This window comes from Apodemus sylvaticus, chromosome 17, assembly GCF_947179515.1.
Source record: "Apodemus sylvaticus chromosome 17, mApoSyl1.1, whole genome shotgun sequence".
NCBI lineage: Eukaryota > Metazoa > Chordata > Mammalia > Rodentia > Muridae > Apodemus > Apodemus sylvaticus.
The window spans coordinates 44,909,950-44,922,005 of NC_067488.1; the positions used below are offsets into that span (position 1 = coordinate 44,909,950).

General features: G+C 53.5%; 1 protein-coding gene across 1 annotated transcript; it reads right to left on the minus strand.

Annotated features, from left to right (window-relative positions):
• Nucleotides 1–326: 326 nt before the first annotated feature.
• LOC127667673 (uncharacterized) lies at nt 327–7,109 on the minus strand. Its single transcript, XM_052160844.1, is given in 16 exon segments — nt 327–478; nt 627–696; nt 698–758; nt 868–952; nt 1,083–1,307; nt 1,497–1,793; nt 2,060–2,162; nt 2,242–2,384; nt 4,770–4,942; nt 5,120–5,237; nt 5,391–5,596; nt 5,872–5,956; nt 6,025–6,175; nt 6,254–6,372; nt 6,644–6,766; nt 6,840–7,109. Coding segments are annotated over 16 exon segments (2,316 nt in total). The 3' UTR covers nt 327–391.
• Nucleotides 7,110–12,056: the final 4,947 nt, after the last annotated feature.

A 12,056-nucleotide genomic window follows, 5' to 3' on the forward strand; every position in this document is an offset into this window, starting at 1 on the left:
GGGGCTGAAGCCAGGCTGGGCACCCACGACAGGTGAGAGTGGGCAGGTGAGCGCAAACTCAAGCACGGGGCAGGGCTACCTCTGAGCAACTCAAATTGGGAGAGGCTGCTGAGTTGCAAAGTCCCTCCTTTCCTCCCTCCCTGCCACAAGTCACTGAAAAAGAATGCGGGGCCGGCACTGGGTGGGGGTGGGGAGCCATGTGCTCCGGGCTCCGCGGCTTTTGAATGGAGTTTGCAAGGGAAATGAAGACTCACCAAAGAGAGTTTCAGTTCCCCTAACTCCTCTTTATTGCTGAGAGTGAGAGATACAGCCCTGCTCCGCGTGCTCCCAGCTCCTGCTCAGGTCCGCTCTACCGCGGTTTCCTCTCCCTATCTTCTGGATCTTGGAGTCTTCACAGCTTCTCCTCAGTGGGCTGCTCTGAGGTTTTGACCTTGTAGGAGCTGGGCTCTCTGTGTTCTTTGACATTTGGCAGCCCTGTCTGCAAGGGGTGGCCAGGCTTCACTCACCATTCAGTTCCCCACCACCATCCCCTGCCCCCGGGGGGGGGGGGGCTCAAATAAGGTCCTTAGTCCATCAGGAGGACCTAGCATCAGGAGGGCCTAGCCCTGGCTCATCCTAACTCTCACCTTTCGAGACAGGGGTCTGCTAGAGGCAATTCGGACGGAGGTCCAGAGCCTCAGGGTGAGGGCCTCGGGCTGGCACACTAGGAGTCCAGCACAGGAACCTTTCGTGGATCTTCTGGCTGGTTCTCCCCTTCGCTGCTCAGAGATCACGTGTTGCTAGGTCAAAGTGGATGGCACACCTCTCCTACCCACCCACCACCAGGCCCTGATGGCTAGCATGTCCCTTCCTACCCCAGCTCTTCACCTCTGACTGGGTCATTTTTGACTAGAAATTCATCCAGAGCTGCCCAGCCACCTCCAACACGAACCATCATGGCTCCTCGAGCTGCCTGTGGAGCATGGAGGTGGGGAGGGGGAGCAGGGGGGGTAATGACGTTAAGCCTTCAATACAGGGGTTGGGGGCAGTTCCTGAGGCTCTGTCCTCCCCACCGTTACAGGCCCACACTCACACCTGCTCACCAAGGCTCCCTGGACCTTGGGCCTGCCTCTGGCCACTGGTGTGCTTGTCCCTTCCGTGTTCCTTGCTCTGACCACGCTATTGGGCTGCTTCTGGCCACTGGAGAGCCCTGTCTTGGACGAGGTGGAGAGCTTGTGGCGAGGCCCACGTCTCCCCCAGTTATAGCTAGGCCAGCCTTGTCCAACGCAGTCCTGCTCCCCAGCTGCCAGGAAGCTGTCCACAAGGTCCTACTGGGAAATGTTTCAGTGCTGCCTGTGGCATCAGGTACAAAGCACACCCCAGACCACTTTATGACCAAGGCACTCAGGTGTGTCTCCACAAGACCCCCGGTGTATGTTGGCCCCTTGCTGTGAGGTGAACCCAAATCCTTTTCATGTACCCAGGAACGAACTATCTATCGATCTATCTGCCCTTACCTGTCCCTGGTGGCCCTGTTGCAGCTGTTCCCACTGGTCCCTTTCCTCCTGGTTCCTCGTGCTATGCTCTGGCTTCCTAAGACTCCAGTTCTCCATGACCTCTGCCCACCACGGCCTCCAGCTCAGTTCTTCTGGAATCTTCCCCAGGAGGCAAACCTTAACTCTCCTTGCCAGATCCCCAGGCAGCCCCTGGTCAAGACTCCTCAAAGCCAGTATCTCCCTTGGGGCTTGAGTCCAGTTCTTTGGGGTCAGGGCCCGAGGCAGCTTCTGTAGCACCCAGCTTTGGGCTTGTACCACCTATGTATTAGGGGAATATGTTAGGGAACTTGGAGGACCCTGTGGATAAAATTGCCCACCACTCCGTCACCTCTTGAGCCAATGCTCCCATCCCCCAGAGCCTCTCCGACGCCCTGCCCAGCACTTTAGGCTGGTGACGTGCCAGCACCTCCAAATGATAGTACAGAAGGTGTGGCTCAAGGACAGATGTGTCCAGTGTCATTAGGCTAATCCTAGATTGATCCACAGTTACAGTGCAGGCCAGAGCCTCTGGCCACTGATCCCACCTTGGTCCCCAAAGGTTCAGCCTGGCTCAGCCTATGCGGGCACAAGACCAGCTTCTCTATAAGGTGGCCAGCAAGCAGCAGCAGCCCTTCCAGGGTGTATTTCCTGGAGAAGAGATGGACAAACATAAGCAGGGCAGAAGGCCAGTGTGAGTGGGGTGGGAACAGCTGGCCAGCAGGCTCACCTCTCGCAGGAGGGGCTAGACATGGCAGCCCGGCAGCCCTGCAGGTCCATCAGCAGGCCTAAGTGGCAGGTGCTCCCATAGGCAGCATCTCCTCTCCTTCCTAGCCATGACACCACCAGGGTTTGCTGTCCCCACAGGAACTCCTGCCATCAGAGTAGCACAGAGTACAGTGCTGTATGACTGGTTTTCAGAGTGGGAAAAGTTGCAGGGCAAAGTCTTCTTGCTTCCTTGTGCCTCACGTCTTGAGTCCTCTTCCTTACTCCATACATCCTGTGCCCCACCCTATCTGCCACCTTAGCAAGAGGACCACACATGCTGGCCCAGACCTTCTACCCCTAGGGAGGGCAGACACACCCCAAATTGTGCTGATGCTCAGGGCAAGGTGAGGAAAGTCAACAAGGTTCTCCCTGGAAGGGAATTGTATCCACCATCACCACCGCCCGTTCCCATGGTGAAGTGCCAGCCTTAGAGAGAGACAGCTGGTCGGACAGTGGTGGCACATGCTTTTATCCCAGCACTTGGGAGGCAGAGACAAGCGGATTTCTGAGTTCGAGGCCAGCCTGGTCTACAGAGTGAGTTCTAGGACAGCCAGGGCTACACAGAGAAACCCTGTATTGAAAAAAACAACAACAGCAAAAAACAAAAAACAAAAACAGAGAAAGAAAGAAAGAAAGAAAGAAAGAAAGAAAGAAAGAAAGAAAGAAAGAGGCAGTTGCATGTTTATCTAGCAGTTATACACGTGAGATCACAGTGGAATGTAGGCATCGATGTGACTACTGCCCTTACAAATAAGATAGGGAGTCCCCCAACAACTGGAGCAGGGGCCATCCCGTTCCCCTAAGGACCTTCTTGTCTGGCCTCAGTGGGTGAGGGTCCGCCTAGCCCTGCAGTGACTTGATGAGCCGGGGTGGGCTGATACCCAGGAGGGGCCTTCTCTTTCTCAGAGGAGAAGGGGGAGGGAGAGGGGAAGGGGGAGGGGAAAGGGCTAGATGAGGAACCGGGAGGAGGGGGGCACTGTGATCAACATGAAAAGTGAATAAATAAATTAATTAATGGGAAAAAGAGGGGAGATTTAGAGACTGGGACGATAGCTTAGCTGGTAAAGTATTTGTTGAAAAGCATGAGGGTCTGAGTTTGATCCCTAGCATCTAGTAAAAAACAAACAAAGAAAGCAAATTAGTACATGGAAATCTCAATACGAGAAGGGCAGAGGTAAGACTCCAAATAAAAACTGCAGTTCAGGGAGAGAGACTCTGACTCATAAAATAAGGTGAGGGCCAGAGAGATGGCTCAGGAGCTAAGAGCACCTGCTGCCCCTGTGGAGGGCCTAGCTCGGTTTCCAGTACTTAGGCCAGACAACTCACAACTGCCTAGGACTTCAGTTGCAGTGGATCTGGTTCCTTCTGGTCTCTGTGGGTGTCCACATGTATGCGTACACATGAGTGAGACACACACACAATTAAGAACAAAATAAATATATTACATATCTATATAATATATATAAATTTCACATTACATATAAATATGTAATATAATTATAAATATATAACATATACATATATTATATAGAGAGAGGAGAGTGCTTGAGGAAGACACTAAATGCACTAGATGTCAACTTCTGGCCTCCACAGGTGTGCACAAACACACACACATAAACGCACATATACAAAAGGGGACACAAAATGCACCAAGTGCCCAGGAAGAAGACACCGTCCCTGGCAAGGAACAAGGCAGACGAAAACCCTCGTGACAGCTCCCAGGAGCCAGCCCTGTCCATTTCAAACTTTTAATCCTCAGAACTTTGAGTTAGTGTGTAACCACAGTTTGAACCATCAGAGTCCCAAGAATGAGAAAGGAATCTGAGAATCAGGGAAGGAACCTAGAACTCCTAGGCAGACAGCAAACCTCCAGAAGGGTATCATGCACAGCCACACCTGTGTTATAGAAAGGGGGGGCACATGGAAGCCCACGCTTCGTTACAGTAAACGCTGGACAGTCCCAGGCTGTGCGTCATAAGCAAGTAAATTTCTTTCTATCTTGGTCCTTACGTAGTTTCTTTCCAGCTGTTGTGTAAATAGGACTCATTCATAGCAACGCTTTAACCTTAATTAAGAACTCTCTTTGCTAGAAAAGGCGTGTAGATACATCAGCTCCTACCTCTACCCACACAGCCTGGAGGCCCCACAGTGCTGTCCAAGGAGGAGCTATCCTTGCCTAGCAGTCAGGGGTGGGTTGATCTTAAACCCTGACCTCGCTGGGAGAGCTGTGGCCTTAAATGGGGATTTGAGGCTGTCTGAAGCTGGGAGCAGAGCTCGTCATCACTAGCAATTCTCCTCATTGGCTCCACTGCCCACGCCTCTTCCCAGATATCATACTATCTTCATTCCCAGACTCCTCTGCCTCAGTTCCTCCTACCAGCAAACAACAGCTCAGCCTCAGAGGACCCTAGTCATCCAGTGTCTCCATGGTCACCTCTCCTCCCAGGAGACTCTTAATGGTACCTCCCTCTCCCAAGTTTTTCGAGATACCTGTAAACCTGAGTTCAAGTCACCCTCAGGCCTCAGCTGCTCAATGGCTTCCCACTCTGCCAGTCCATACGAGATCTGCACAGCTGGCTCCCATATGGCCTTCAGCCCAGCGTCTTGTTCTCGAGTCTCTAACCAGTGCCCTTCCAGGGGCTTCGTATCTGCCTGAAGTGTGGCTAGGGAGAGATGTGATCACCTGAGAGTCAGCTTTGGCAAGACCTTAACACTCACCCCAACCCTGGTTTCTGGAACACAGGAAGGGACCCTTCCTGCCCTAGAGCTTAATCCCACCCCTCCCAGGTCTGGCAGAAATGTCCCAAGTGCACCCAGGTAACCCCAAGGCCCTGGTGTACCTGATGAGAGGCTCTGTTCCCAGATGGTCACTGTGGGTGCTACTGCCTGACTAGAAGTCTCTGCCCAATGTGCCAGCTGCTCAAGCCGCTCTGCTAGGTGGACCAGCTGGTCACTCAGCTACGGGAGGAAACCAGCATTGTCCTAGATGCTGGGCTCGGGACAGAAAGTACGTACTCCTAGCAACCCTAGCCCCCTGGTACAGTCTCCTCGGAGAACATAAGGTTGGTTGGAGGTATTTCGTCTACCTGGAGTCAAGGGGGGTACAAACACCTGCTTCAGATCCTTGAGCCCTGGGTGTGTTGAGGCAGACCCTTCCAGTTCCAGCTGGGCCTCCGGGCCTGCCGGTGGCGAGGGCTTGGAGGACTCTGTCCTTTGAGCAAATAGCTTCTTCTGGGCACAGGCGACTTGTGACTCAGTCAGCGTTACACGCTCCTGGAATTGATTCAGCTGCTGTCGCAGGAGCTGAGCTTGGTCACCTGCAGCCAGAGGCAAGAGGCCAGGGAGGAAATGCTGACATTGAAGGAGAACCGGTAGCAGGGATGAGAGCATTAGAAGGGGCCTTGGGAACCATTAACCAGGACAAAGACATGGAAGCATTGAACTCGGGACCTAGGCCCTGTACCTGGGAAATGGCACAGATGTGGTCCCTGAGCTAAAGGAAGACTTTCCAGTGGGCTCCAAAATATGAGCCCTCAGCACTTCTTGCCGGGGATGGCTGTCCAACTGAGTGACGGGGCTGAGGTCCACTTACTAGTGAGAAGTTCTGCCAGCCTCTGGCCAGTCTGCAAAACCCTCTCCAGGGCCCTGGCACGCGCCACAACCCCTTCACACACCTCCTGGGAACAAACATAAGACACTGAGCCTGTGGCATCCCACGGACTCCCACCCCAAGCCTGGGCCATACCTGGAAGTACGGCAACGATTCCTCAAGGCCCTTGGGCCCCAGCCGCAGCTCAGCCAGGAGCTGTTCAATCAGGCTCAGCTGCACCAGCAGAGCCTTGCGGGCTGTTTCAAAGCTCTGTGCTGCTGGAACGAGCTGCCCCAGGAGCCTCCACCTTGGGGGTAAGGATGGAGAAGCTGTCAGGGGTGCCCTTCCTGCCCTAGAACCCTCACAGCCCCATCTGTGGCTTCACCTGGTTTCTGCCTGTTGTACCAGTTGGTGCCATCGTGCACACAGCTCTGATGGGCTCCCAGCTTCTCGTAATCTTGGCTCCACGTGTGGCGCACGCTCCCTCAGCAGCCGCAGGAGGAGCTGCCAGACATGAGGCTGGGGGACTTGTGCAGGGTTCTGGGGTCCCTGCCCATCCTCTTGCCACTGCCCAGCCCCCTTTTAATCAAGGAGAATCACCAGCCAAGGGAACATGCCAGCTATATGTATTCAGCTCATCCTGGGGGACCAGATCTATTGTATTTAAGCACAGGGTAGTGACTATTATTTGCCAGTGGCTTGGCCTGGGACTCAGAGGACAAAGTGACCTCAACCTGCCCCTATCTCCTGCGCCTCGCCCCCCCCCCCCCAATACCTCCTGTTCCCGCAGCTGGGAAGCAGCCAAGGTGGCATCTGCAGCCAGGGGTCCTTGTGAAGCCTGCAGTTCCTCCATGCCATCCAGCCAGCTGCACAGCGTGTCCAGGGGTGCTAGAGGCACCTGCAAGAAGGACCTACTCACCTCACCTGGCCTCCACTTGAACGCCCCACACTCCAGAGCTGTCCTGCCTCACCTGGACTGGCTGCTCTCTTTGCATGCGGGGCCCCATCTCCACAGCCTCTGTCACTACTGTCTCTGTCACCACTGTCTCTGTGACCTCTGTCACCTGGACAGCATGGGAGCCCCACCAGGCCCAGGGGATCCCTGGCGGAATTGGGCTGTGAGGAGCTTCGGATGGAGAGAGATCCCCTTGGGTCCTGGGGTTGGCATGAGTCCTAGGGCTGAAGCGTGGATGGCTCTTCCTGCCCCCAAGGCAACCAAGCCTTGAAGCAGGGTTTCCCATCGCAGATGCTGAGCGGATTGCAGGCGTGTCCAGGAGCGGCCCTACAAAGGCAGAGGATCCAACTCAGGACCAGGGGATCCACAGGCCCACCTACCCCCAAGCCTTGCATAGGCTGGTGCCGGACCTGAGATTGGGTAGACTGCCCTAGCCTAGGGGACTGGGGGGAACAGCTCTCAGTCTAGCCCTGTGCACCCTACCTTCCTTCCTTCCTTCCCTCAAGCCACTGCTCCACCAGCCCCAGACAGTCTGGCCCCAGCACTTTTCTTCCTCCAGTTTCCTAGGAAACCCTATACCCATCCTCAGATATGTGGGTGGGGGAAGGGCTGCAAAGGGGAAGGGGCTTCTTGCTGGAGTCTCTGGCCCCTCCCCCCACAGTTCCTGTGTGTGTGTGTGTGTGTGTGTGTGTGTGTGTGTGTGTGTGTGGTGGGGGTGGTGGAGCTCACTTTCCACCCAAACCCCAAACAGGCCACTCACAAGGCCATAGGGCTGAGATCCTTTTGGGTTAAGAGGCCAAGGAAAGGGAGCTGCTAACATGGGTTTGCCAGGTTTGCCTGAGGATGATTATAGGAAACGGGGAGGGGGGGGCGTCCACACACACTCTAGGAGGGATTGGAGAGTCATGGGAATTTCCTACAGCCATATGGCCCCCAGGGAGTCCTGGACAACACCCTCTGCCAGTCACACGGCCACTCCACGGGACTCAGACAACCCCCACCCAAGACTTCCTGGCACCCTAGACTGGTCTGCTCTGTTTCCAGAAACCTCACACTTGCCTCACAATCCCTCACCTGAGCCTGGCATGAACTAGTTCTTCCTCTAACCTGGAATCCCCACTAGGGAGAAGAGCAGGAGGGTGCGGATGCTGGGGGGCGGAGGTTTCGGGGAGAGGGGATGGTGTATTCATGGACTATGGAATCCAGCATGAGCTCATCCATTCCCCCTCTATCTACCTAACTGTCATTGAGTCTTCATGTCAAGGAGTGGATTTTGTGCTCAACAGAGAAGCTAAAAGCCCTTGGCCATGGCCATGCTGGTCCCGGGCCCACCCTCAGTGCTGACAGAAGTGACTTGGGAGTCCCTGAGGCCTAAAGCTAGCCCTGCCCCATCCACCCACCTCAAGCCTGTGACCACCCACCACCACCACCTCTGCCACCCCACCCTGAGGCCTGCCCCTGCCTGGTTCATCTTTGTCATGAGTTTGTGTTGTGGTTACCTGGGGAACATTCCATGGAAAATGTTGGGTGAGGTGGGCAGGCTGACAGGCCAGGGCAGGCCACAGACGCACTGTGGGTGGATGGCTGGTGGACGCCTCTCCCACGAGGGCTTGTCTGTCTCACACCCTAGGACGGCCCACCCTAACCTACCTGCTCTCTTTTCTCAGCCCCCACCCCAGGCCAAGCACCAAGCATGTGCATTCCTGGGGGAGCTTCAGTGGGCTGGAGGGGTGTGTCCCAGCACAAACCTGTCCATGCCTGGCATGCAAACCTCACCCCGTCCCATCTACCCTTCTGCTGTAAGGGACCATAGAGTTCCTGAGAACAGCTGCCCCATCCAGTTACTGGGCCTTACCCCAGACAGGATGCTTAGTCTGGGATGCCCTTCCCTCATCTTTGCACTTATCCATGGGCCTCTGTAACTAAGAGGGACTAGGGGAGCCCCTACCTCCGACATCTTACCTCTTGCTTGTTTTGCTGCCCAAGACGGAACCAAGTCAACTTTCTGGACAAACCTCCCTCTCCCTATCACCAGCCCGTGGCCAGGATAACAGAGGCCCCAAGTCTGGAGAGGTGCTAAAGTCTATTTGGTGCAACCTCCACCTTTCTCGATTTTCCAAGGTCAGGGTCTTATGTTGAGCTTGGACTTCCTGGACTAGGTCCCAGCAGGACCCTCTCTGGTCCTGTCAACCCTACTCTGATTCAAAGGCTTGTGTGATTATAGTCACACTCCATAGAGTCTGGCAGCTTAGGGGCCGCATGACCTCCTTTGTGCACGAAGTTCCTGAATTACAGCCGGTGAGTAGTGGGTGACCAGGAAGGAGTTGTTCGGGCCACACTCCTGACCACCCAAGCAAGGACAGCTGGCTCACAAAAGCCCACAGCTGTGCAACTTGGAGCCTCTCCTTGGCACTGCCCTGGGTCCTCACCATGGGCCCCTCTCCTTGAATATTCTTGTAAAAGCCCCTCCTTGTACATTCACACTGAGAACACAGCACCCCGTTGAAGTGGAAACTTCTAGTTCTTTGATGGTTTGCTGGGGCACATAAGTGAAAGAACATCTTGCTAAAGCAAATGCATGAAAGGCTTTTCCTGAAGCAGACACAGGTGAAAGGACGTTTGGAAAGGACACTTGAGGAAGGAGTATAAATAAGACCCCCACAGACAGTAGGAGACAAGCACTGAGCTTTGCTTTGGTTTGCTCCGCCTCGCTATTCTTTGCTAAAGACATGCACGTGTTGGTTCGCCTTATAGAGCGTTGTTGGGCTCAACTTGTGATAACTCTGACATTGAGAGAAACTTGCCCGAGAACTTCTTGTGCGGTCCCTGAGGCAGCTTGCTGCTTCAGCAGTCTTGCCTCAGGCCAGTTGGTGACCCTGGCAGTTTCTTCAGGATTGAACTACAGTTTCCTGGTGTCTGCTTGCTGATAGGACTGGACTGTAGCTGCCAGTTTGTGCCTGGTGTCTGCCTGCCTAGAGGACTGGTCTGCAACTGCTGAATTGTGTATATTTGGTATTCACTACCGGACTGAACTGTTGCCGAGGAAGATCAAGTTCTCCCCCAAAGAACTCTTGCTGAATAGGTCCACTTCCCCCCTATCCTAATAACTTTTCCACTGCCTCTGGTGGGTGGTGAGCTAGAGGAGAGGTTGAACCCTTATAAAAAGTAGGTTGCAAAAATGTATGCTTACAACCCCACACCCCACCAGGGTCCCCCCCCCAATAGTGCCCTCTGCCCTGCTGGCTCCAGCCTTCAGGAGGCCACAGCCCTGTCATTAGGGCAAGCAGCCACGAGCACAGGGACACACACAGGGCCTCACTGCCTGCTGAGTCTGGGTTGAAGTTCAGATAGTTCCAGACTGACGAGAGAAACACAGGCTGCAGCAGGTCTGCCATACAGCCTGAACCAGTCCTGGTCAGAGCAATTCCCATGAGTGGACACTCACGACACTTCTAGTTGGTGGCCAGTGGCCAATGCGGACCAAGTTAATACAGATGAACTAGCTCCCGTACATGTATGGAACCATAGATCCAGGAAAGAGCGACGGGCTAGGGCTCTCTGCTGGCAGGAAGGCTGAGACAGCCAGGAGAGTTGCCTATGCCTGTGGCCCAGGGTTGGATGGTGTAGAGGCTTCCCCGTGAGAAGCTTTGATATCACAGTGTCTGAGCCCCTGGAGGTAGGAGTGGCATGGGAAGGGCTGTAGCAGAGCTGACTCAGAAGTCCCTGATGACAGTGAGGGTGTACATCAACAGGAGTGGTTCTTCTTTGCAAGATATGAAGCTTTCTAGGAAAGAAACCACAATCAAAGAGTGTGGTGGTTTGAATGAGAATAATGATCCTAATAGGTTCATATACTTGAAACTTGGTCACAGGGAGTAGAACTATTTGAAAGGATTAGAAGGATTAGGAGGGGTGGCCTTGTTGGAGTGGGTGTGGCCTTGTTGGAGTGGGTGTGACCTTGTTGGAGTGAGTGTGGCCTTGTTAGAGGAAGTGTGTCAATGGGGGTGGGCTTTGAGGTTTCAAAAGCCCAAGCCAAGCCTAATTAGCTCTCTCTCTCTCTCTCCTCTCTCTCTCTCTCTCTCTCTCTCTCTCTCTCTCTCTCTCTCTCTCTCTCTCTCTCTCTCGATTAACACATAGCTCTCAGCTACTGGGCCAGTACACAGTACATTAACTTCTGCTATGCTCTCCACCATGCTGATAATGACTAAGTCTTTGAAACTATAAGCAAGCCCCCAATTGAATGCTTTCTTTTCAAAGAATTGCCATGGCCATGGGGTCTCTTCACAGCAATAGAACAGGGACCAAGACAAAGAGCAAAGTTTCCACACTCAGTAGCATATATATTTTGTGAGAGAAAAGCCTAGATTGTTTAGGGGAGCTGAGTCCTAGGGCTTATATCCAGCCTGGGCAGTAGAGGCTCTTTAGCTCTTCTTTTGGGGGGGGCTGGGGGGGTTGGATTTGGTTTTTTTGAGACAGGGTTTCTCTGTATACCCCTGGCTATCCTGGAACTCACTCTGTAGACCAGGATGACCTCAAACTCAGAAAATTGCCAGCCTCTGCCTCCCAAGTGCTGGGATTACAGGCGTGCGCCACCACACTCAGCTTCTTTAGCTCTTCAAGTTGGGGACAAATGGCTGGTCATATGACAGGTCTGAAGTGCTGAGGTCCCAGGAGGAGTAGGCAGAACATGAGTTTTGATGACTCATAGAAACAAACAAGGCTAAAAGCTAAAAAAAAAAAAAAAAAAGAAAGAAAGAAAGAAAGAAAGAAAGAAAGAAAGAAAGAAAGAAAGAAAGAAAGAAAGAAAGAAAAGATGAGGGAGGAGAAGGAAGAAGAGGAGAAGGAGAAAGAGAAAGAGGCAACATGCAGGGGCTGGAGAGATGGCTCAGTGGTTAAGAGCACTGGCTGCTCTTCCAGAGGTCCTGAGTTCAATTCCCAGCACCCACATGGTGGCTCACAACCATCTCTAATGCTATCAGACACCCTCTTCTGGTGTGCCTGAAGACAGCGACAGTGTATTCACATATATCTTTTGTTGAACTCTGTCCTGAAAGCTATGTTCAACTCCTAAATCCAACCCAGAGAGTGAGATCTTGTTTGAGAATGGGTTTTTTGCACTCATCAAGTTGAGGTCGTTAGAATGGGCTGCCATCCAATGTGAATGTGGCCTTGTGAGAGAATTCTGGGTGAATAGGGGACACCCTGGTGAGAAATGACCCAGTGAGGAGGCAGA